Consider the following 27,109-nt stretch of genomic DNA (forward strand, 5'->3'; position numbering starts at 1 on the left):
TAGGCAGCACTACAGCCCGTCTCAGACAAAGGCTGATGGATCAATGAGATACAGAAAAGATTTCAGGCACAGCAGACGTGCACATGTACAAGTTGAACATGGAAGTTGTGTGTCACGGTTGCAGTGAAGCGTCTTCAAGAATTTTTAGTGCATTTATATCGCGTATCATACTGTCTTTTCCACAGCATCAGTAAGAACAATCATAAAATTTCTTCAACACAAAAAGCTAAAATTTGTCTGCCTAGGTAATGAGTTTATCTTTTAAAGCCACCTTCTCAACTCGACAGGAGGCGGGGGTGGTGTGAGTAAAAGGTGTCCCCCTGTGTGCCACCGGGACAATTATAGTGATTGAGCAGGGTTAGGATGAAGGGTGGAGGGGGCCAGTCTTTATCCCACGGCTCTGTCTACCCAAGCAGGCCGTCTCCAGTTGGACCCTGTGTCACAGCGCTACTCATAGCCCGCAGATCAAGGGTCTGCTCCCTGCAGCCTGCCTGCAAGCCTCCAGGTGGGAACACTAATGAACCAAAGACCCAGTTCGACTGTGGCATCTCTGGCAGGAGGGGCCAGAGGCCGGGGACGCGGGGTCAGCTGAAAGCAGGGGGCAAGAGAGGGAGCAGAGAAAGACCCAAAAGAACTGGTATTAGGGGACTAAGTGAAGATTTGGGAAGCAGTTGGTAAAGATCACACAAAAGCTCCTAACCCAGATGCAGGGCAAATGCAGTGAAGTGTGGTGGAATGTGGGGGTGGTGGTGGAGAGGGCTGACAATGCACTATGATGTGTCAGCAAAAAGAGGTGCAGATGAAATCAGTAAGAAAGAGAGCATTCTTTTTGAGGCACTGTAGTGAGATCCAGACCATGAACTGATCAGATGCTTATTCTGTGTCCCTTCTTTTCTGTGACAATAGTTGTCCCTTGGGCTCTCTTTAAAGTTTTCGATTGTCACCCTTACCCTCTGGCTTTGAATCCCTGTAGTATTTCCAGTGTAAACAGTGCTCTGGCGTACTCTGCTATGAAGCTCTTCAGAGCCAGAGAGGTGACTAATGGACATGTTTGTCTGTCTCTACCAGACTATCTCCTCGTTCCTCTGGACTCAGACAGCTCTTGATCCAATTGTTACATGATGTTTTCCTAAACACAAACCGTCTCCTATTCAGTGTTTTGCCCAAAATAAGATGAAGGGGTAGGCCAAAGCAGGTTAGAATGGCCACTTCCTCAGGGGACAGTATAGGAAGACCGGTACTGTGTTGGAACGATACTTTGAATTCAAATACTGTAGGATTTGTAAACCTCTGTGTTCACGGGAGGCATTGACCTGACAGAGCTAGCAGTCTTATTTCTGATTGAACTCCTTTTATATCAGATGGTCATCAGAGGAGTGTTAATGTTGATGGCTTAAAAAGAATGTAAAATTGGCTTTAGTTTTAGATTATTTATACCTATTTGGTACCTTAATGTAAAATACAGTTTTTTTGTTATTTGAGAAACAAGATCAGGGAAGCTGCTTTTCATGTAGGTCTGCATGATTTACCTTATACGCCTATATGTCTTATACGCCTTAAGTTCTTCCTATAACTCTTATGGGAATTTGTCTTCTCTCTGGTGTTTCATCAATGCCCTTAACAATGCCTTGTCTCCAACCAAATCAGCAGCCAAAAGTACCTTGTCTGTCACCTTGTTCCAGCCAGCACTTGCTCAGAATGGGTCATGGCCATGGGTTTCGTGGTTTATTTTGCTTGCTTTTCACAGGGCTAAATAGTCTCGGTTTGGCTGAGGCACCAATTGCACGTGGTGGGTGTCCCGCAGAGTTGGTCGGTCAGAGGAATAAACTAGGCCCATACAATTCATTGCTGCCATAAAGGCCTCTTTGTCATGGGAGGTAAGGGTCAGCTCTCTTTTCTAGTCAGCCAATAAATGCTCACATTCCCTAACTCTCTGATTTTGTTTTGGCGAGTAAGCCCAAACAAAAGTAGAAAGACGTTTGATTATTCACAGGGAAATGCATAAAGGGTTAATTTGCATTGATTCTGCATCTTGTCAAAGAAAGTCATTTTTTGGCTGAAGGACCAAAACGCGGACCGTTACTTCAGCCAATCGAATGGAACAAAACGATCAATAGCACCTTTGGTACGGCTATCAACGAAGAAAATCTTAAACTGACTCCTTTGCACAATATTGGTTTTGAGCATTTTCCACTTCATCTGTGTCCATAGCTTGCAACACTCTAAAAGGCATTTGTGTATCTTAACACATTATGGGAAAGCAGTCTCTAAATTTGAATAATTTGGTTTGTTAAGTTCACAAAGGAGAATTCTTTAAACCATTTGAATTGATGATATTATTCAGCACGTTAAACAGTGACAAATGCTCTTTTTCTCCTGCTCTGTTTTTGTCCTTTGACGTTTCCTCCTGCAATAGCTCCAGCGTGTGAAAAAATCCTGTTTTGCTTGTTCATCTGTTTGATTTGGCTAAATGGATTCGACACAATCCTCATCATTCGTTAAAAGTGTTGCAAGTGGTTTTGTTGGATTTAACACAATTAACAAGCATAGCTTAATACCATTTAAAACTATAGCATGGATCATGGAGCATTTTCAGTCCAGACGGAGGTTAGCATTTGTTCATCGATTTGATCATCATATTGGAAAATGTTATCCTAAAAATGCTATTTACTATATAGTTACTCAGTATGGGAACAAGACCACCCTAATTTCCATAATTACTGTTCTCTGTGACAGATATATTTGTTCTCTAAAAATGTAATTGTTATTGATGCTGAACACCAGATGTGCAGATGAAAAAAATTATATCATTTTCCCTTCTCACGACACTTCCCACAGCATTGAAATATTTTGCCAGCAGACAAGTATTGCTGGATTAGATATTTATTTTTTCATACATGGATATTTGGGTGCATGTCTATAGTCAGTGAATTTTGTACATTTAAGGTGGAGGAGTGAAGGGATGAAATTAAAAAATAAAAAAAAGAAAGAAAGAAAACTATGCATTTGCTTTTCTAAATATCTGAGGTGCCAAAAACAATTTTGCAGAAATACAACCTGCCCATTGTTTTTATTATCATTTCTATATCATGCACTTTTACTGTATTCTGTAAACTACCTCAGACATTGACAGAGTGGAGCTCCATCCATGTATGGAAAAGCGCACAGTCTCTGGCTATGGGCACCTGCCTTTGAAATAATTACATTTCACATGTCCCTTTGTCTGTGTTCTTTGATGTATTGTTTTAGCAATTTCATACCAGGCCTCCATTTTGTATTCCTGGAATTTCTTAAAGGTTTGGAGGGGGTCTGTACAGCACAGAGTTGTTCCCCAGCAGTAGGGAAGGCCATATCTGTCAGTGTGAATTTTGGTGTGAAGCAGTGATATGAAAGAAATGTACTAGTGAGCCTTAGTTAGAAGCATGGAGCCTGAAACACTGCTGATTCCCAGTAAAGTAATTAAGCTGACAGACCCCAAGATCCATTAACTTGCAGTGTCGGCAGCCTCTCATTCAGCCCGCCAGCAGTCTTGTCGGCAGGGAGGCCTCTTAAACCATATGAAAAGAGCTCTTCTGTACTCATTGTCTTCATTGTTTCTGAAAGCCTGTAATTAACAGAGGGAATCAAATGACAGAGCATCAGAGATGAGAACATCAGAAAACATATAGGTCTTATATCTGTCCTTAATTGGACATCTCTCTATCGTCAATACTGTACTTGAATGACCACAGCAATGTGAAACAATAAGGAGTGAAGGGGTGTGAGTTGCATCAAGACAGAACATAATTACATACTCCCCCTTAGCAAATAAGATTTTTTGTCTAGTTTAATTGCTTTAATGACGAGTAAATGGCAGTTAGTTCTCTGATGTTCTAAAATGATGGGTTGTAGGTATATGCCCGTGACATCAAAAGCACCAGATTCTCCCTCTGCAATCTCTGGATCTGGATCGTTTGAATCCACGGCATAGAAAAAAGGTTTTCTATGCCGTGGATTCAAAGTGGCTTTTTTTTTCTTTTTAGTGTAATGATACATTTTATGTTTTTGGTTAAGTGATTCAATTCAGCTGCACCACTTGTATACATTTAAAATAAAATTTGCATTTAGTGCATGAAATAGCATCCAAATAGCAGCCTGTGTAAGTAAAATGTTTTTGTGTACCACGCCACTTCCTTTTTTCATTACCTCTCTGACTTGTGTAATGTATGACTTTTTCCTTTTTATCAATTTTTTTTTTTTTAGGTTTTTAAAAACATAAATATAATTCTTTTTTTTCCATCTATTCATCATTTTACAAAAGAAATGGCCATGACATGATGATTCATTTTAAACCAAAATGTATTTCTCCGAATTTTGCGTCATATGCCGATAATAATCTTTAATTTTTACGTTTAATTAGTCTACAAGCAGTTCAAACTGAAATTAAAACATTTACATTAACATTGTATGTTTAGTGTCATTGACAGTTTGAAATTAAGAGACCATGTCAATTCTATGCTTAATAACTATTAACATCTCTGTCTAATGGACATATAATTTGGATTAACTCAAATGAAACCTGTTTTTAGTTACTTAAGAATAAACGTACAAGCAACCATGAAAACTCTGATTTTATCTCATTGTTTTAAAATGAGAGAAGATTGCATTAATGTTGTAGCTTGTACAAGCTCTTGCAAACATTCGTCTAGGAATCAAATTAAAGGTTCCAGCAATTTTCCGAATTCAATTTAGCGTATTGTGTGTTCCGTAATCTGTCGCGTTCACCCTTTTACACAGACACTAGTGAGAATGTTCTAATGCGCCGTTGCACAGTCTTAAAGCATCCCTCACCGGTATTGCAGTGAAGTGACCCATTCCAAATAACCTATATCATTCTGGGTTTGGGGTTTATAAAGGAGTCTATTGGGGGCTGCTTTCAAAGGATTTTTTTTCAGAGGGGAAGCCATGATGAAAAGTGCAAAAAAAAAAAGATAAAGAAAAAGTATTTGGATGTCAGGAGGCCTTTAGAGGGAAAACAAACTGCAGCGACCAATGTGAGTTGACTTAATCTGATTAGGCTAACCTCATCAACAGCCCACTTAAAAAAGAGAAGAAAGCCATGAATTGGGCAGAGAAGGCAGCAAAAAAGGACTCTCTCTCTCTCAGAGAGGGCCATGGAGGTTCTCTGAATACAACACATTGTAATGGACATGCTGGTCTGCAGATGGCAAAATGATAACAAACCATTTGAATGGCGAAACAAATGCAATTGATCCAAGGTTTTTTTGCAAGTATAAGAACAATACACCAGTAATAAGATTATGAAAGAATGTACTGAAAAGTCCATGAAATTCTCCTTTCTCTCCCACACTGCCAGCACTAACATTTAGCTTTGAAGTTTTGAGGATTGAGTGTACCCCCCAAACACACCAGGAGAAATATCTCCATATTTTAAGTAATTACCAAACCAGCTCCCACCTCTGTTATGAAACACCCTACAGTGCTGGTAATAAATCAAAGATCAAAAGCTTGCTGAAGTAAATAAAATATTATAAAGCCAAAGCATAAATAGTTTAATACCGCAATGTTTGGTTTTAAGAAATCCCTCGGTATGTTTTAGAAAATATTCCTTTTTCTTTTCTTACTCCTCAGGATTCCATAAAAGTATGTCCCAGTACAGTAGATAAAGTAAATAAATAAGTACTAAGACAATATAATATTACAATATAAATTTTTATCCAATTCATGACAGTTAAAGAAATACAGAAAGGGTTGTCACTTCAAAAAATTGCCTCAAACTAGAGAAGTGATTTTATCTTTGGGTTCTATAGAGTTTTTACCTTTCCCTATTGCTGAGGTCCTTTTCTTACTGGTAAAAGGCACTAGAGTGAAAAAGGTGAGACACGTTGTTCCTAAGATGCTGAGTTAGCTAGTCTGGGGACGTACTCTTCACTGATGTTCATCTCAAACAGCGGTCTTTGTTTGAGAGAGTGTGTCCCAGCGGCTTCACCCGTTGTTTCAGTGTCCATCTTATTTCATGTGTGCAGCTTTATACAGTTTCTTATTCATCTAAGCAATGTTGTTACTCAAGTGTGCAGTGTTTTCAAGTACATCCCTCTGGTAACACTACTGTTTTTGAGAGCACAATTGTCTTGTGTTGATCTCATGTATCTGCAGTGAAGGTTTTATTTATTTATTTATTTATAAATCAAAATGGGAATTGGTGATTTAGATCTAATGGGTTGCCTTTTCTCTTTTTTTGTTGTAAGAATAAGCAGAGTAATCAGATATTTTGTTGGCTGTTCACGTCAGGATTTGACATTATAAACACAATTAAGAGCGGTGTGTTCTTAGAGCGTGTAAGCAGATTGGCTTGGCGACACCAGTTAATGCACGCACAACCAACTGCGTTGTCTGAATTCAACACACAGATTTAGAGGAGGGCTTAGTCTCATTATCCAGTGACAAATAAACCCACCAGCACTGAAGAGAAGCAATCAGACATGACCAGGTAGCATCCATTAATAAACAAACCCGTGTTGCGTTGGTACACACAGTGCAGTGTCCTTGGAAAAATGGCTTTTACTGAACAAAGATGTCCCTCTGCTCCTGTAAAGATGCACCTTGTTTACCTTTTTTTCACAGCTTTACATTTCCCCCACTACCACTTTACACTTGGACCCCAGTATGGTTTGAAACATGAAAAAAGTTTTTGACATGGATTAGGACACAAGACTAGGTATGAAAAGGGGTGTAGATCATGAATGGGTCTAACTCAACATTTGGCCATGGCACTTCACAAGGGAAAACAGGAAAGCAAAAGATTGAAGGGCTTACAAAAATGATACTTCCTGAAGACATGGCTGAAATATGAATAATGAGTGGATTAAACGTAACCATAAAGCATGCATTTGGTTGTCATACAATATTATTGTGATACAATGGGACCAGAGTTGATGTTGAGTATGTCACAAGACATCAATAAAGAATATATTTATTAATGAGAACAAGGCGAATGTGCTCCAACAGGAGACTCTATACTTTAGTCTAAAGAATTAAGAGTCCCTTGTAATACACTGGTGGAATAGACCTTTAATCTTTCATTACAAATCTATACGAGATACAAATACAAGAATTAGCTTATGTCTGATAAATAAATACAAAGTGTGCCTGTATTTGTATATGTTGAAAAGAAAGCAAGAAAATCCCAACAATGCATTCTGAGAATAAAAATATTGCAGGTCATGATACTTCAGAAGTTCTGGCAATTCATTGGTACTCTAATGGGATTCTGATAGCATGATGATGATGATGATGATGGTGGTGGTGGGGGTGGTTGTGATACTAATAACAATAATAATGATAATTTTACAGACACTTCAAATCCTGGAAAGAATCACATCACTCAAAAAGCATACTCATGTATACAGACTACCACATATGACACAAATATAAACAAACTGGCCTCAATTACAGACCATAAATCATTTTCCTTACTAACTGGTTCCTTCACCCCATTGAGATGCAAAGATCTTCTTTCTTTCTTTCTTTCTTTCTTTTTTGGCAAGCAATTCATATGAGGTGCTGGGTGGTTTGTTTATTTGTCTCCAGGTTACTGAAGTAATGCTTTTTTCTGTTTTTTTTTTTTTTCAGAAATATTCAGAATGATTCAGGAGGGAGCATTGGTGAACTTTGTGCAAGACCTGGGATTTAGAACTGCATCATTTCCTTCAATCCCCAAGTAAACAGGGCAAACGTGAGCAACCGTATTCACAGCTGGCCCCTGAGACCTCAGAATCCTGGGCAAACAAGTTTCTAGCATGCCCAAGCAAGACTGAGCTGCTCAGGACAAGAGCCTGTGAACAATAGCCAGCACACTGCAAAAAAGACAGGGCTGGAGTTACACTTTATAAGCTTTCATTGCCTTAGGGTTTTCAGTAACCACATTATAAACCCTAGATTACAGAGTCAGATGCCCAGCTACAGGACTGTTAATTATTTACATATTTCAAGATGCTGAAAATTGCTGCATTCATTGACATGTAAAAGTAAATATCAAGCTTGTCATTCATTTGCTGACTGTTAATTTAATTGATTGGTATATTTTCTAAATCTCAAGGGACAATTTCTGTGAAGTGTTTGGCATTGTGGTACACACAGCTTCATCTTTTTTCTTTTTTTTTTTTGACAATGAACATTTTTGTCTGTATCTTTTTGAAAATATTGAAATGACGAAACAATTACTAGTCAGATAAAAATGAATGCTTCCACTATTGCCATGCTTTTTTATCATACGGTGCACTTGGAGACTCTCTCTCTCTCTCTCTGTCTCTCTCTCTCTCTCTCGCGCGTTCTCTGTAAGGGCTGGGCGGGGGGGCTAACAATGATAACGTGTTTGGATAGAAATATTTTCTGAACTTTTCTGGACGAAGAATGCTAAAACAGGACATGATCTGTAATTAGCTGTTTTCATTATTTTGTTGGCTTGATGGACCGCCTGTTATTTCATTGAGCTAGGTCATATATATTTTGAAATTGTTAATCATTTCTGGATTAAATTTAGTGTTTAAAGTAATACACCATGAACTCAGTCAATAATGGGACGATGAAGTAGCAACCAATTTCATACGTCAACGCTGTGCGTCGCCTAGTGGCAAGCATAGGTAACTATTTCTTCGTTGAAGCGCACACAGAATCAGAATAGCAAGCCCCTTGCAGTTACAAGCGCCGATAGATGGCGCACATGAACCACAAATTAATGCCCTTCCTCCTGCGTACAAGACCGTACAAAAACAAAGCAAAACGAAACAAAACAATACAACAACAAAACAAACCAAAACATTTTATAAAAACATTTTATTTAGGTACTCTTCATTTTAGTAGTTTTAGTTCTGACTTTAGTAGTTGTGGTTGAGTGTATTGTGCAGAAATTTTGGTGTTAACATGATATTTTTAAATTTGAATCTGCATCTTCCTTCAAACTTGATGAATTTAGTTCCAGATTAAGTTATGGCCAGAAACATGTTTATGATGTATTTTTTAAAAGAGTACGTGAGGTGTATATTAAATGAATCAGTGCCGTCATGTATTAACTTGCATTTAACAAAACAGTTAAGTTTTATAAAGGAGAGACAACAAAATGTATCCAACACAAACAAAACTTTATGTGAAAACAGCACGGTTTCACGCATTGCAATCAACGAACGCGGCACGTGCTAGGTGGAAGGAGAAGTGCATGAAGCTGGCGCAGAGACGTACTGGCACGCGGACAGATGTAGCGGCACTTTCTTCCCCGCCCATTCGCGGGCTCCCGAGCTGCTAGAGTGATTGACGCATTGATGTTCACCCAGCCAATAAGACCAAACTGAACTCAATTTGCATAAAGTGGCCTGCTTTCATTGGTTTCCTACTTGCCTCCTCGAACCGCCTCGCGTGCCTCTACAGCTGTTTTCTCCTTTGAAGCGCAACTGGATCCTCTGAGTTCACGCCAAATGAATTGACGCTATGTATTTTGCAAATCTCAAGTGTAAAGTAATATGTCATAAACAACACCATAATAAATCAGAATATAACGAGAAATCAATGCAATGGTTCAAAACAAATAACATTGCCAAAAGATTTTCCGAAAAGTTAAGTTGTGTCCATGCATTCGATTAGTAGTTCACATGTACCACGTTTACCCACTAATGCTTTGGAGCTGTATTTATTTAAGTGATATACATTAGTTTTCTTATTCTGGGATTTTGTTTCTTCTGTGAAAAAAAGGAAAATTTGATAGAGGAAATGTATTTTTTAAAAATACATTCTTAAGAGGTAAATGAAACGTTGGAAGCAAACAACCACCGCATTCCCTCAATTCCCCTTATCACTTCACAGCCAGACCGACTGCACTCGTCGCTTTGTTGTTTGTCCCTCCAGGGCTGATTGAGCAGCGCGTGACTGACAGCCCGCGGGGGTGTTGTCCAATCAGCGGTCTGCCCCGCGCCCAATGGGTGAGTCCGCACGCCTATTGGCTGAGGCGAGTGTGGGAAAGAATGCAGAGAGGGTTTCACACGAACTGGGAGCATGCGATCTATCTATAAATACCGCTGGCGTGTGGCAGTGGGTGATTCGATTTGCCCTCCGCAGCTTTAAACCGCACACACGCTCGTGTACTCATATGACAGCCTGCCGACTATAAATGATATAGCTGATCAGTGGGACTTGCTTACTCCCCAGTGGCCATCTGACACCCGTTACGCTTCTCAGCCTGGTGACAACTTCAACTTTAAGATACTTCTACGGTACTTTTGAACGTTTCCGACGGAATATATCCATTTTTAAAAAACTTTATCGGTCAAAGCACCGTAAGTCAGTTGATCATGCCAGCTGATACTATGGAGAAACAAACAGCATCCCCAATTGCTGGAGCCCCTGCAAGCGGATCACATACTCCTGACAAACCAAAGAATGCCAGCGAGCATAGAAAGGTAAAAAAAAAAAAAAAAAGGCCGTTGGGGATATTGCTGCTTTTTTGGCTCTGTGGTTTACCTTCACTTCAAACATTTAGAACGCATTCACGGGGGCTTTGTCCTGTTAAATATATAATGTTTGGAAGGGGGAAAAAAAGGTTATCACTTAATGTGGTTTGCGTACAAAATATCAACATCACCTCTGTCTTTGCAGTCCTCGAAGCCGATAATGGAGAAACGCCGAAGAGCCAGAATTAACGAAAGTCTTGGACAACTGAAGACTCTTATTCTTGATGCACTTAAAAAAGACGTAAGTTTGCCTGTTTTCAAACTTTGAATTTACACGAATGAATTTATCAGGGAAAAAGTTTTTCTTGTAGATAAGAGATCTCCATCCTTACATTCTTCTGGTGTTCGTTCACAGAGCTCCAGACATTCTAAATTGGAGAAGGCAGATATTCTTGAAATGACAGTGAAGCACCTGCGAAACTTGCAGCGTGTGCAGATGACCGGTAAGTTCGAAGAAAACGTTGGATATTCATTTGTAACGAAACTCTGAAAGTCATCACGTACTTTGAGTGTGCTTAAAGCCAGTTCCTAATTAAGTCTTCTTACTTCCTAGCAGCGTTGTCTGCTGACACAACTGTCCTGAGCAAGTATCGCGCAGGATTCAACGAATGCATGAACGAAGTGACCCGATTCTTGTCCACATGTGAGGGAGTGAACGCTGAGGTCAGGTCGCGACTTCTCAACCACCTGTCAGGCTGTTTAGGACAGATCATTGCCATGAACTATCCACAACCGGCCCCGACTCAACAGGCTCATCTGGCGCAGCCGCTTCACGTCCAGCTTCCCTCTACCTTGCCAATCAACAGTGCATCAATGAGTTCCAAACTCAGCCCTTCTGAGGCAGTGTCACCGAAGGTCTTCGGAGGATTCCAGCTGGTACCAGCCACTGATGGACAATTTGCCTTTCTCATCCCAAACCCGGCGTTTGCCTCTGCAACTACCCCAGTCATTCCCCTCTACGCCAATGCTGGTGTGCCTGTCACTGTTAACGCCAGTCCCGTCCATGCCAGTTCAGCTCCAACAGTGGCATCTCCCGTTCAGGGAATGACCTCTTTCGCCGGCGTTTCACGGGCCGTCAGCCCTGTTGGTGTCAACACTGGTGCGGAGAGCAGCGAACCAGTGTGGCGCCCTTGGTAGATACTCGGCAAGCCCATAACGAACTCTAGAAGTAGTTTTTCACGATGAAGAAATAGTACATGTTCCGTTTTAAGGGACAATAATTAACTTCTGTTGGACACGGCTCGTGTTGAAGTATTTATTTACTGAGTCCAAAATTTGGATGCTGGTGATGAATATGCTGTTCATTCAATAGAAGCATACTTAAATGTTTATGAAGTACTTTTTTATGAAAGAATTTAGTTTTGTACAAATGTGTTAATGATTGTTACATGCCAAAGCTGTGTGTGTCTTTTTCTCTTTTACCGTTTGTTGTGTTTTAAATTTAATGTTGATATATATCAATGAAATAAATCACAATACTGAAATTTCAACATTGTTTACTTCTCAGTTTCTGAAACTTTTATCTAATTAACATGCACGAAGTCAGCTGAAAGAAGTTAGGCATATACAAGTTAAAATTCCTTTTCAATTTTAAATGGGGATATGCTGACGTTCAGACAGAAACGGTTTTAGTTCTAAACAAAACCCACGTGCTATTATAGGCCTATTTAACTTTTCTAGTCTTTAGAGTAGGCCTTTAACAATCTTATACTGTATTTAGCGACGCTTTTGAATTATCGGCTCCGTGTCTACATGATTATGCGGCTAAGGATTTCTTATCCTTGCGTAGCTTGTATGCAACACGTTTATTTGTCATGTTGGCGGGAATGGTTTCTCCTACACTAAATTATAATAGGTTGATGTGACAAAGACTAGGATGGGGGTATTTTTTTTCTTTTCCAAAAAGGTAATTAAAAGTTTGAAAAGGGACTCATCCTGTATGCAGCGGGATCTTTAAGAAGTCTTAAACCCTATTCATTGGCCTGGGAAATACGCTTTGGGGTTAATGTCACTAACAGATTGCCTCAGTGAAAAGAGAATAAGGAGGGATCCTCGCTTTCCTTTGTGTTTCAATTGCTCAGTTCTATTTAGAGTAGAAATACCTCAACAGAGAGCGGACGCTTTTAGCGCCATTTCGGCGTAATTTGATGGATTATTGAATTGATCAAAGTAATTATATGGTACACCGATTATATCGTCCTCAGCAAAACATTCATACAAGAACATCTTTCTGTTTGTAGGGGAAAAATTATAAATAAGTTTTGAATCCAAAATGGTTCTCTTCAGGCACTTTTATATCCATGCCGACCTGGTTCCCCTTTCACCACCCGTCTCCCTCCTCCCCGTTATCCCTGGATGTAAACTTATCTTTCCCTTGCGGGCTGAGGTCCGGAACTGGAAGACGTGTTGCTCTTGCTGTCGGCGTGGTGCTTGCCGTGTGTCTGCCACTTGCAATCAGCGGCCCCTTCGTTTTCGGATTAGGTTACACCCTGGTGACCCACGGACGAAAGGGTTCCCACTTAGCTATTCATGCCATACATCAAGTTATAAACTGTTTCTGTATTAAGGATATTTACGGCTATTTCACATGGATCACTTTTTTCACATTTTTGTAGGATAAGACTGTAAAGCACAGAGTAATTTTCATTCACATTTGGAGTTGTACCGGAGAAGCAAAAGTTTAATTCGCAGAACGAGCTTTATATTCACATATGCCTTTATAGGTTATCTTTACGAGGCACTGGGAAAAATGCATTTCTTGACTATCTTCTTTGGCAATCTTTCAGTATTACTAGTCAGATAAAAATGAGCGCCTCTGCTATTGCCATACACTTTTATCACACGCTGCACTTGGAGACTCTCTCTCTCTCTCTCTCTCTCTCTCTCTCCCTTTCTCCTTCTCTCTGTGAAGTAAATGGTTTTTAAAAAACCCCGTTGCCAAAAGTGTATAAAAGCTTGCTTTCGCACGTGTGAATAACTGAAACAGTTGGCAGTGTGTGGGTTCTGCGGCTGCTTCTTGTGCCTGCGTGTCTGAGTTAATAGTTCAGAGATGCCGTTGTGGTGCTGAGGTCGTGAGAACGGAGCGAACTAGACTGCCTGTGGCCGGGCAGAGCGCCAATCAGTAAATCCCCACTGGCAGCCCGGGTCGCACACTGGCCGCACCGCTACTCTCTGGAGGTGAAGAGGCGCACACTGGCGGCGTCCAAGGAGTAAGCTCCAGGCCAGAGTATAATAATTACAGGAGCCGCTGTCTTGATCAAGCATAAGTACTCACACATTTCTGAGTAATTTGCAACTGAATGATTTATGTCTTCTCCTCCTCAACAAACATTAAGCTGTTATTATTCTTTTAACCAACAATCAAAGAGACTACAACTGACTGATCAGGAGAAAAACATAGTGAAGGAACGCGGGAATGTTCCTTCCTTAATGAGCTCAATCCTGTTCCCCAAGGGAAATGATCCCGCGCATACTGAAGTCAGGGTCACAACCCTGAGCCAGCTAATTCCTCTTATCACCTAAACAATGAGAATGAGGAGAGAATGTCCAAAAAAGAAATACAGGTCTATGAATTTAATCATTAGCCAAACCAAGCAATGGGCATTTTTCTTACAGACAGAAGATGTCATGAACCATTATACAGAGAAGTGCCGATGTTTCAGATTCTGTTTGGTTGGAGGAATTTTACAGGCACACATTTGAGAAGAGAATCCTAAAATCTTACAGATCAGCTGCTTGGATCAGTAATTGCATTGACTATGACCTGATATGTCTAAAGTAAATTGATACTGAGTAAATGACACTTCCTTGTATGTCTCAGTAATACAAAAGAAAACCCTTGTTTAAATTCTGATATAGTGGCATTGGTGTGTTTATTGGGTGTACAGCCTTGAGAACAGAAAGAGGAACACTGAAGAGGAAAAATGACATTGGTGATGGTGTTTGATTAGGAGGAGGGGTTACATACAGTGCCTTTGTTACCTATAAAGAGGCTCTCAGTGGATGATGATATTTAAGGTTTTATACATGTAAGTGTGTTCAGAATGGCAGTGTTCAATGAAATGATCCATCCCTTATATAACAATAAAACATACGCTCAGGTCACTGAGATGTTTTTTTATTACCTCAGATAACTGTTGCAATGTATTTATAATAGCTATGTTGGCATGTAGCCTACTTCTGGGCTCATTTATAGTTAGATAAACGAAGGTTACATACAGTACAAGAGTGCTTTGTCACAGGAGTATACTTCTCTTTAAAGCAGCTGACCTTTTGTAGCAACAATGTCTTTGGACTGAGACAAACCTGAAAGGCTACCTTTAGGAATCCTTTAATGAAGCTAAACAGTGATTTAATATGCAAGCAGGATCACCTTGTAGGAAAGAGGGTTAGTCTGGATGTTGGAGAAGCCTCTGAACTCTACCATCCTGACCACAGAAGCTTTGACGTCGAGGTCTGTCTAAATTTGTTTCAGTGAGGAGACACATTGATGTGGATGGGAGGAAATGCTCTGCATGCTTAAGTATGGAAGCTGAGGGGAGAAAGGTGGGGGCCAGGGGTGCTATATTCCGGAACAGAACCAGAGGAGGGTGACGCTCCCTCTCTCCTTTTTAACACCTGTTCCCTAAGGAGCTGTGAGAGACACAATCATCAGCAAAAGTTTTCATGGGGTTCCAGACATACTCTAGCATGTGAGCCAAAGGAATTTTAATGACATTTAGTAATACTTTTTTCAAGTAAGTGACTTAAACATTTTGAAAAACAATTTTTGTATTCAGTAACCAAGATCCTTTGTTTAGGTCATTTGGACAGAGAAGGAGGAGAAGCCTGATCCAGCAGGTTGTGGTTCGCCACGTTTTGTTTTCCCAAAAGGTGGCGCTTAGACTAAGTTGACCTAGACGTACAAAACATCCACACCAGCAGAGGCTTTCAGTTTTTTCTCAAATATGCAGCAGTGTGGTTTCAAACAAATGCCCTTTAAATATGTCATAAACTATGTCACTCATTCATGCACTCCGCCAGCTCTCAGCCTATATTTGTCCACATTTGTAGCCTACTCCACTTCACTGCCTCTTTTTGACACTCCATTTTTTATTTGGCTTGTCCCTGCGCTGATATTAATAGTTGCTGACTGCTTCTTTCTGGGTGCAGGGCAAGGCTGGTGTTGGTGAAGGGGAAAGAGGTGAGGGAGTTGTGGGGGAGACGTGTAGGAGTGCGTTAGTCCTGATCACATATCACAGCTCTGGGTGCCGCTTCCTCAGACTCGGCCCACAGATCCTCGTCACTTGTCTGCAGGACGTATTTCTGAGGCCAGGTTTTGCTTTTCAGCAGGCTCTCTGGTTTCAAGACACTCGCTGCATCACTTTAAGCCTTTGCAAATGGTGCAGATTCCTCAGGAGAAAGTAAGGGCCATTCCTGATAGCTCAGAGGTCTTTCAAGTATTTATATTCTCATCTCCTAGGTAGCGTTGAAGAAGTCTGTCGCTAAAATTGGATGTCTTTTTGTTTATGCATTTACTTGGGGGTTTTGTATTCTGGAGGTGATTACCTGCTGTATGTGGACATGACTGGTAAGGTGTTGTTCTGTTTTTACTGGATTTCAGTTTACATTACAAGAAACCATTGTAAAACTTTTTAGTTTCATTCACTAAGACATTTCACAATTTGTGTAATCTGACCCTTTGGTAGAATAATTTCTACACATTTTTCCAACCCTCTCTCTCTCTCTCTCTCTCTCTCTCTCTCTATCTGTGTCTGTGTCCCTTTTCCTCTCTCTTACTTTCTTTTTCAAAAAAAAAAAAAAGAAAATCAAAGCCAGACCATTCATCAATGCAAAAAGCGGGGTTGCTTGTGTCAAAGGATAACTGAAATGTGAACCAGAGGGCACAGGCAGTGGCTGGTTTTGAAATGACTACATAGAGATTTCCATCTGTGTAAAATAATGTTCTGTTGTAATGAAAGTTCTGTCTGGGTGGCATTTCCCCTTGCGCTGACAGCATGATTAACCGCGTTTTTCAACTCATCAGTCAGCGTTTTGTCATTTACTTTTAAAATAAGGCATTTAAGAGAAAAACATAACCATAGATATAGCCATACAAAACTTCTCCAAATCTCAAATGCCTGGAAGCCTCACAAGACATCAAGAATATATAGATTCTACTGTGAGGCAGTGTGTAACACTTTAGAATGGAACCTGATATAAGTGTGAAAGGCATATGAATAAACAAACTGGTGGTTCTTCTTTTTTTTCTTTTTTCTTTCTTTTTTTTGATTTGAGTGGCAGGGACTGTTTTAAACACTTTTTGAAACTGCTGCAGAGTTGCCAGTCCCTGTGCTGTTTTTTGCGACTGTTACCAGACTGGCATGATGCACAGCAGGTTCACACCAAGGGCATTGTGTGGGAGTGGGAAGTAAGCCCCCTTGCACGGGTAGTGAATCAGCCACTGTCTCACCACAAGTTCAGACATGCCCCAGATAGATAGCTGAAAGGAACTGGCTCACAGATATGACTCATGTCATGTCTTTCAAACTGGTACCATGCCGTACGTGTTTATGTGTGCTCGTGCGCACGCATCCTTTTGTATTCTCTCAACCACTGCTAAAATTTAGACACAGGATCTTCACTCAACTGCTAGTTGATACCCTGGGGGAGAAAAAAAAGGCAACTTCCAGTAATAAGTCATTGTGAATGTAGAAGAACGAGTCTTCTGATGTAGCCTGAGACAGTCGGAAACTGTGAAGAGGATTTTAAGAGGAGCGTGTCGTGTAGAGTGTGTGTCAAAGGTGACATTGTGTCATATACTTACCATATACTCTCATTCTCATTCATGAAATGTCTGAAATGTCATTGACACTCATGAAATGAGAAATCATTAACACTCAAAACTGAGGGTTTTTTTTTATTGTTATAGCTATTGTTAAGAAAGAGAAGAGTACAATGAAACTGACCAAAGTTAAATTTAAGTTAAAATCCTTTAAAGTTCAGCTGTAGTTGTCAGCAGGATTTAAGGGTGGAGAGTTAAGAGATGCACATGTAAGTGAAGAGAAAAAGGGATTTTCATCCAGTCGTGTGCCTCATCGTCCTCATACAGGATGTCCTGGTGTCATGCTCCACACAGCAGACAGACAAGGGTGGCTTAAGTCTGTGTGTGCGTGTGTGCGTGTGTGTGTGTGTGAGAGAGAGAGACAGGGACCTCAGGACAAATCCCCTCACCAGATGTTACCAGCTTTTGAAAAGGTGCCATCGCTTTCACCGCCAGAGACCTTTCCTTCCCTCACTACGTCAAAAGATCAAATTGTTTTTCTTCCTCCCTTTATCATGCTATTTCCCCACATGTGGCTGTGGATTATGAATGCCTCTAGTCACAGCCAGTGACAGCTTTCAAGTAGGTTTTTGCCTCTGTCACAGGCAGGTCCACAGTTATGAGCCCTTGTCTCTCTCCTTTATTTTCTCTTTCCTTCTATTTTTATGCAATGGGAAAGTAAACACCACTCTTCCTATTTATGTTTCATTTCTTATGTTAAAATGTGGAGCAGTGTGTTTTCCACTTGATGGTTTTATTGCGTCGATTTTTATGGAAGAAACAATAGAGGCAAGTGTCAATAAGTGGAAGACCTCATTCCAAACAAAGACGAAGTGTGAATAGCAGTGAATGGGAGCGCAGCTGGACACACACACACACACACACACACACACACACACACACACATGCACGCATGCACAAGTGCACGCACGCACACACACACACACACACACACGCACACACGCACAGTATCTCTGTCATTCTCCCTGTTTCTCTTATTTTGGTCTGTGGGTTTAAGAATATAAGAACCACAAATGTTATTCGTGTTCTTTTAATTAATTAGTTAATTAATTAATTTTTGAACAATTCATAGTTTTAAAATAATTGATTAATTCTTAAAACATACAATCAATTTGACTTTACATACAGCTGTCCAATGCTAACTGAAGCCTTTGCAAGCTTGTTTTGGAAAGTGCTGCATACAAAAAATAATAGAAGGTATTTGATGTGAGTCTTTACATAAAGTTCATTCATGGTGTTTATTTTATTGATTCATCCTTCTGACGTTATTTTAATTATACCACATTTAAATTAATTATCACGGAGTCTCCAAGCTGTCTCTTTATATAACCTGTGTCTTTCTCCATCCATTCGTTCTACCTCTCACTTGTTTACAAGTGCTTATACACACCTCTGTCTTCCCCACTGTCTCCTCAATCTCTTCCTCTGTGTGTCTGCTGTTACAGGGTGAGCCCTGGTGTGAGAGCTCTATATCAGAATGCAAACACTCCACCTCAACTCAGTTCTGCACTAACACTTATTTTATCAGCGCTACCCATTACTGCAGTGGGATAAATCACTTGTCTGACTCAGGGTTAGTTTACACTGACTGGAGAGAGGTTCTGAGACAGAAGCTTATGATAAATGCGTGTAAGTCAGATAAGACTACAAACATACCAACACCTACTTACATGCATCCCTCCCCTTACCTCCCTTATTCATCGACTGTGTTATAAACTTTAGTGAGATTGTGTGAATAGTTAATGAAAGCGGCCATCAATCTCTAAGGTAAACGTGTGGCTTGTAATTCAGCAAGACCAAAATAATCAAGTTCTTTAAAAACCAAAGCAGCTGGATCATTTCTGGTTAGTAAATAACTTATTACACCCATTTTATTGACAGTCACTACTATCCTCACGTAAATAATCAATTACTCTGCCAAGGAACGAGAATAATTAGAAGGTGTAGTCGGGTTAGTCAGTGTATGTATGTATGTACAGCACAGAGAAAAGATTTCCGCCCTATCCCACAATCAACACCTTTTACTAACATTTATTTCAGAGTGGATTCATATTTTATGTGTTTAAAAGGATTCCAGGACAGTCAGGAGAGACAAATATTCAGGGTGCTGCTGAATCAATGTTGACATGATGTAAATTATTCAAGAAACATATTCTGTATTCTTCAGATTGTAGCTATGTCCAGACTTTCCCAAACAATATTAAATGAATGTTATTATAGATGGAGTTAAATATTAAAAATGATAACCACAATAAATTAAAGCAGTAAACTCAATGTGTCACCTTGTTGGAGGTGAAACAAAATTAGTGGTGAATGATATCTGGACGTTTTTTACATGAACATGCGGGAATGTGTCTTCTTTGTTTACAATAGACAAACATAGTGAATTGTTCAGCACTATTTCAGAGCTCTGTCAGTTAGATAGCTGAGGTATTGCATCACGTGTAGGATTATCTTTGTTTATGTGTGTGTATCTGTATTTATGGCTCCTCTATTCAAATCCAGCCCAAAGTGCTGATGAATCCTGCTCTGAAACAAGCTAAACAAGCCCTCTGACTCAACATGAGGGAAAGAAGAAAGGGGAAGTCAGTGCAGGTAGGTAGACACATGTCGTTTTATGCTGTGCTGTGTACTGTGTGTGTGTGTGTGTGTGTGTGTGTGTGTTTGTGTGTGTGTGTGTGTGTGTGTGTGTGAGTAAGCATATGCATGTGCACCTCTGTGTGTATGGTGCATGCTTGTGCGTGTGTGAGCGAGAGAGAGAGAGAGAGAGAGAGAGAGAAAGAAAGAGAGAGAGGGAGAGAGGGAGGGAGGAAGAGAGAGAGAGAGATTTTGTCTGTGTGTTCCCTTTGTGACTGGTTAAGAACATTCTGTTAATTTCTTTTCTCTTTTTGGTGTGTTTGTGTTATTTTGTGTTTTTCATCTGTGTGTCTGTGTGTGTGTGTGTGTGTGTGTGTGTGTGTGTATGTGTGTGTGTATACGCATGTGCTTTCTACCACACAGATTGACAATGCAGGAGTTCTGTACAATAGCTGCTCTTTGACCCCTGTTTGACTGTATGGGCAGTGAAGGGAACCACTGGAACAGAACCACTCCACTGATCACTTCACCTATCCCACTGCCAATCACATTATACTCTCTCTCTTTCTCCCCCGCCAATCAATACGTCTTTGTGTCCATCTCTGACCATTGACAAATCACTCAGGTCAAACCTTTCATTGTGGGGTTGTCAATCAAACCAAAGATATGATCTCGTCTTTTCCCCATTTGAATTCAACATGACACCCACCAGAAAGAGTAGAAGAACCCCTGTTTAGACTATGCAAGTTACTGTGGACTAAATATCTGTCTTGTTCTTTAAGATTCATGGTGTTTCTTTATAGAGATCATGCAACAACACACCCTGTGTTTTGGCTTTGTTCTTTGTTTTACAAGATTTTTTTCTATATTCTGAGTGCATTTAGGTCGCAGTAACTACTGATGTGATGTTAAGATCGTAAACACGTGAGTGTGTTCTTATCAGCTCATTTAAAATAGGTGGTCAAATCATTTCTCAAGCGTTCAAATATCCACCTCCACCTGTGTGTAGAACTTCCCAGAGGATTTAATAGAGCATACAAAGAACCAATTAGATCTATTTTTGTTTTGTTTTTGTTTTTAACATCCAATCCACTTTTAATTGTGCATGTTTTGTTAATTCTCATGTGTCAGCATGAGGTATGTATAAATATCTGTGAGTCCAAGTATGAGAATGGATCTATTGTTGCGACGAGTAATTATTTCTTAGAGGTTCAACAATACAGGCAGATACTTGTGATACTGGTTTCGGTCTCTCAGCTCCCCTTGGCAGATCTATGGCTTCCGTCCATTGACATTAGCACTTTGGTCGTCTTTCACAGGTCAGCTCACCAGTATCTGTTTATCCCATCTAACATCCTATTCTTTTGATGTGGCCGCTTGCCATGGCTGCACTTCCACAGCCAGATCCTTAGTGCTAGACACAACAGTCCAGTCAGGGACAACAACCCTCCACTGCCTCTCTCTTCCTATATTGTCTCCGATGATTCCGACTTTGGACGGTTTATTGTTCCCACCTCTTTGTTCCCACCTTTTTGTAACGTCGATTTATCAGTCTGGAATGTCGTGTTTTCCTCCAGATATATTTTTAGACCGGAAAAAAATTCAAGGCTGTTTTATGCATTATGCAGCGCATGCATACGGAAGAATGAAAAAAGAGAGAGTGAGAAAAGGAGAGAGTGAAAGAAAAATGAGAGGAGATGTCTTTTTGGGAGAGATAGTAATTGTTGGCGAGTGTTTGTGTGCAGTCTATTGTCTCCCTTGACATTTTATGACAAACCTATACATTAGCTGTTGAACAGCAGTTGGCCCACATCCTGGCAGGGCTGTTTGCACCCAGTGGGGTGTTTCGGATGGGGACAGTGGGTCACCTGGGGGTCTGTGACCCCCTCTTTTAGAGCCAGGCAAAAGTCAGCCAGGTCCAGTGTGTATGAATGGAAGCAGCCATGCAGTAGACAGCAACAGTGATGGCTGGACTGACAGCACAGGGTTAACAAGCCATACTTAGAGAGCTCTGTCACCTCAACAGAATGGAGAGAATCTTTAGGAAAACTTTCACAGAGGACCTCATACTCAGCCACACACCCGCAAACCTGGAAAGAAACTCTGTCTTTCTTTCCATCCGAGGAAACATCTGTGGACAAACAATGTAACAGTGTGTGTGTGTGTGTGTGTGTATGAGTGTGTGTATGAGTGTGTGTGTTTATGTCACTTTCACTCTGCTTTTGCTGCTTTACATTTTTCAATTATATGCTTTAACAAATTCTGTCGTGCAATCTTTGGGTGAGAGTCAGGTTAATACTAAGCAAAAAGCTAAAATTGGATTAGTTCCACTAGCTGTTCCTGTGGTGTGGAGGTAAGGTTAGTTCTTAATGTTGAAATATTTTACATTTCAACATAAAAAACTAAGTTGTTTTTAGTCACTGAGGAGCGGAACAAATTGAAAAGTTCTACTTTAAAGATAGCGCCATTGAAAACCTTGTGAAAAGGTTATTATGTCCTTATTTCCTGAACTGTGACAATGGACAAAGAGAATGATCTGTTTGGCGTAAGCTTATTACCTTCAAAAATATGTAGTGGTTTATTGAATTGACATTTAAAATGAATTGTTCATTTGATGAAAATCAATGCATTTTTCCATTGTGTTAATTCCAAATTTTGAATGAGAACAATTAAGCCCTATTCATGACCCTTCCCCCTACACAAGAAAAAGTCAGCAATGACATCATCTAATTTTTCTTTGGTGTGTAATCCAGCAGGACAGCTCATGAGATGTCTTATTCAAACACAGCTTATCTAACCCAAATCTAACGGATAAAGGATTCCCTAAACAAAGGACTGATTTACTTGCAAAGCTTTTTCTTCCCCCTTCATTTTAAAATTTTGTTTATTCATGGTGCTCCATGTGAACAAATTCACATGTGAACGGAAGAAAAAACTTCTAATTTCAGTCATTAAAGACATCATTTATATATTTATACAATTTATACATAGCTAAAATATTCTGGGAAACAATACTTTTCAGCCACTATTGAACAGTATCCATGTTTGGTTAGTTATCTAATTTAGCCCTGGTGTAAAAATGGAGCCCCAATGGTGACTCCCCTCACTCTCTCTGTGACCATTAAAGTATAGAGTTACTACACAGACTCCAGTGGGGTAGATGTTTTCACTAAAACTATCTGAAGAATTTGGCTGCTTGGTGCTCATCATGGTTAATGGACTCTGAGCGATTGTCCTATCGTTCCAAGAAAAAGACTGGCACACACACTGCAGCTGAGCTGTAAGGTCTGCCATTACTCACTGAACTGAGACAGTGAGGAAACTGAACTTAAGCCACAAGAATCCCAAAGGTTTCTCACAGCTGCACATAAAAATGCCATACATATGATTCGTTTCTACATAGTCGACCTACAAGCTTCCGTTTAATTTAGTGAGGGCAACATAAACACCTCTTAAAAAAAAAAAAAAAAAAAAAAGGCTTGTTTGAAGTGACCTACATTTGAATTACGAAGGCTGTTTCATTAAATTACATTTAATGGTACAAATTGCTTGCTTTAAGTTGTAGCTCCATGCCAAATGTATATAATGTAATCACCCAGAAATGGAGATGCATTGTCCTAAACATTTATAAAAGTTTCTCTTTATTTCTTTCTTCAGCATTTGCTTTTTTTTTTTTTTTTAAAAAAGAAGGCAGCCCATCTGTAATGTCCGTATTAATGTCGAAGCAGGTGGTAAAAACGCCTTTGTTAATCAGTTAATGATGAATTCCCTCACTTTACATGGTGGCTTTGGGAGCTCTGTTTTATTTCGTGTGCATCGGCTGTGGAAACTTTATAAAAAGTTTATTTTAGCATGAAATGAGTGGGCACGGATAAATGGCCAGCTCGAGGGTTTTGTCAAGCGATGCGGTCGAGGCTATTGGGGGGCTGAAGGCTGGACAGGTTTGGACCATATGTCATCATTCCAGGCCTTTGTGTGGGCGTGTCTCTGTGGCAACCAGATCAGCTGTGGCCATTGTGAAAGTGGACTCAATAGGCCATATATTCATTGCCTGGCTACTTCGGGCCTCGCAACAGAAACAAATTGATACATACAAGCTCCAACCCCATTTGGCTCACATGACACATTTCAAATGAACAAAAAAAAAAGAACATTTTAGCCTGTTGAAAATCTTGAGAAAAGATTGGTCGCCATGGAGACCAGGCGGTGGGCCCGACACGGCCCATTAAACTCCAATCAGATGTAAATTTCAACTGCCCGGGCTCACAGACCAAGAGCCCCCTTCACACTACAGACACAAATTAAACAGTTTGTTTGCCAATTCACATGTCATTTTAATGGCTTTTTATTCGTTTCCCCTTTGTTTAAATGAACAGAATTACAAACCGTCATTGATTTATAATATCTGACCACTTAAGCAGCCTGTCCAAGATATCTTTCACACTAACTAGACGGTCAAAGAAGATGAGAGAAAGGAACAAGAAGCACACTCAATAAAATATAACACACATTCAAATGTGAAAAAAAATGTCTTTTGTGTCTTGTATGTATGATGAGACCATTTTTCATTTCTTTCCTAATGAGAAAAAAAAAAAAAGCAGAAACACAAAGTCCTCAATGTACTTGATTCGGGAAGAAATAACTACTTCAACTAACAGTCCAGAAAAATATGTCTGTCAGGTGTACTTAAAAACGAAAAAAAAAGCTAATTTCAAAGGCTAACAGGGTAACTTTTTTCTTAACTCATGAGATCACTTTTAAATTATTTTGAATGCACAAGAAATTCCATATCTATGCATCAAGAATACTGCTTTCCTCTATTGCTAGCTGTCAGACATGTGTGCAGGCTAACTGGTTAACGTTTTACCTAACATACAATATCATGTTTTATTTTAAATCACTTTTAAATTATTTTGACATATGAGAAAGTTCACATGTATGCATCAAGAATACTGCTTTGCTCTATTATTAACTGTCTGACACATGTCTAGTATACTTGTTTACTCTGAAGGAGTCAGTCATAAATTCTGATCTGTTTTTATCATTTCTCTGTGTGGCACAGATGAACCGCCAAATGGATGGAATTCCTCTGTCCCACACAGTGAAGCTTATATTACAGCCCTGTGTCTTCAGCTTCTCCTTTAACTTAGACGTAGATCCAATTCATGGTGTAAATGACATCATGTGTTAGATTTCCTTTTACTGTTCTTTTTTTTGAGCAAGACAGTATCTCCATGCCGGAAGTTGTGGGATGGAAAGTCGAGGGTTCTAAGCCATGGGCTGATGCCTTTACCCGGAGAGGAAGTAATGTGCCCATGTGATTGGGCAAAGAAAATATTTGGTTAGACTCCATGGTTAGAGATGTGTTCAAGTACAGTGCGCTCCATGTATGTTTGTCTTGGGTCACATGTACTGTCTCCTGTTATGATAATTATTAAAGTCACGCTTCAAACAAGTGTGATTTATCCTGTGTTACAAAGAGGTCACAGGCAGCACTGTTCATGCTTTTTAGCATAGCTGAACTTCATAACAAGATTCCAAAGTACACAAAAAAGTTCCTCTTTGTTTCCACTGCACAAAGTAGCAGAGATACTACTAATATCATCAGATCATCTCTATTTTTCAACATTTCCACCAGCAGATTAAGACACTAAAATGTAATTTAGGTTAATGTGATCCATTGGCACATGGGATTTGAGGAAATTATACATTTAACGTGTTTCTTAACTACCAAACTTCTCTTAATTGTGTCGTGGAGAATTTCAGTTCCTTTTCCCCCAACATTTTAGAAAAATGGTTTAAGAGTGTAATATCTTTAATGCAGGTTGTGTGCAGCTTTTGATACTACTTCTGCTACTATTGCTACTACTACTGCTACTACTAATCATGACAAGCCTAGGAGGCATCATATTGTAAACATGCATGTCAGTATTCCTAAATGTTACATTCTGAAATCCAAACAGTCTCCAAAAGTATGACAGCAATACACTACTTCTTGTCACTCACTGTGCTACAGAATCAGTCTAAGTTTAGATAAAAACTAATACTCTGCACAACAACAGTGTCGCCGGTCGGTGAGAGCCCTGCCCTACCTGCCAGTGTTAGTAAACAACCACTAGAGTGGTCCTCCTACTGCCGCGCCTGTTTTTCTGCTACACCGCTTTCATGGTCCCATCTGCTATGGAACTCACACAGGCTAAAGGAGAGAATGCTAATTTGACAGTGCAATGACTGATTACAGTAGCAGCAGCACCAGTACTGCTCATTTTCATATTCCATTGTCTCCAGCATAAACCCTCTCAGTGTGGCTAAGCCCTTTGGTTTGAAGTCAGTCTGGCTGGTGAGGGGGTGACATGTTGAGCGCAGCAGTGTCTCACACTCGATGTTTGCCCTCTCCTCCTGTGTGTTCCATTCACGTTCATTGTTTTACGAAGTTGATGGAAAGGTCAGTCTTCACATGTAAACAACATGTTTATATGAGTTCCATTAGGCCTGTATGAGAAATAAGCTGTGTTTTTCCTAAGTGAGATCCATTCATTCTGTGTCACTTCATTGTAAAGCTTTGTTAATGAGGCGGCACATGAAAGTAGCATTGTTTGGGAGTGAGATGTTTTTGGAGAGCCCCACTCATTTTCAATATTGTCATCAAACCCATCACATACCACGACAGAACTATATTATATTCAGAACGGACTTTTTAAATTGTTTATGTGTTGTTTAGGAGAAGAGGAACATTTTCTACAGTCGTTTTTCCCAGGAAAAAAACAAAAACAAAGGGGTATTTGTGAAACCTCTGAGTTCATCAAAGGCTACATAAAGTTCTTCAATCTTTGTAAGATCCTTTATTAGTGATGACAATGAGAAATATTCCAGGAATGTCTCAAAGCTGAACGATAATGTGTTGGAATGTGAACCTCTCAGGCATTTTTTGTCTGTGTTTGTATCTAATTCATATGAAAAACAGTCTAAAAGAGAGGAGGGGAAAAAAAAAAAAAACAAGAGATGGACTGGAGCGGCAGGCTGCCTGCTTGTCTGGTGTCTGCACTCTTCACATACTTGTTGTGCTAACCAGAGCGCTGGTGGCTTTAGCACTGTCATTAGGGTTCCGTTTATTCACTCAGGCTCTGATTGACAGCCTGCTTCAGCCAGTGTTTTCTCCCCCTTTTAGAGGACAAATAAGGGTAAAAAAAACCCACTCTCAGTAATCATT

At 39.9% G+C, this 27,109-nt stretch overlaps 1 protein-coding gene across 3 annotated transcripts; it reads left to right on the forward strand.

The window, feature by feature from the left end:
• The first annotated feature begins 10,113 nt into the window (after positions 1-10,113).
• her9 (hairy-related 9) lies at positions 10,114-11,970 on the forward strand. Of its 3 annotated transcripts, XM_030768727.1 has the most exons (5): positions 10,114-10,448; positions 10,645-10,740; positions 10,855-10,942; positions 11,053-11,469; positions 11,524-11,970. In XM_030768727.1, the coding sequence occupies exons 1-5, from the start codon at positions 10,341-10,343 to the stop codon at positions 11,634-11,636; spliced, it is 822 nt and encodes a 273-aa protein (XP_030624587.1). In that variant the 5' UTR covers positions 10,114-10,340; the 3' UTR covers positions 11,637-11,970. The 3 variants fall into 3 exon arrangements, with proteins under 3 accessions (XP_030624587.1, XP_030624585.1, XP_030624586.1); XM_030768725.1 differs by having other exon boundaries at positions 11,053-11,970; XM_030768726.1 differs by having other exon boundaries at positions 11,056-11,970.
• Positions 11,971-27,109: the final 15,139 nt, after the last annotated feature.

This window comes from Chanos chanos, chromosome 3 (genome assembly GCF_902362185.1).
Source record: "Chanos chanos chromosome 3, fChaCha1.1, whole genome shotgun sequence".
Lineage (NCBI taxonomy): Eukaryota > Metazoa > Chordata > Actinopteri > Gonorynchiformes > Chanidae > Chanos > Chanos chanos.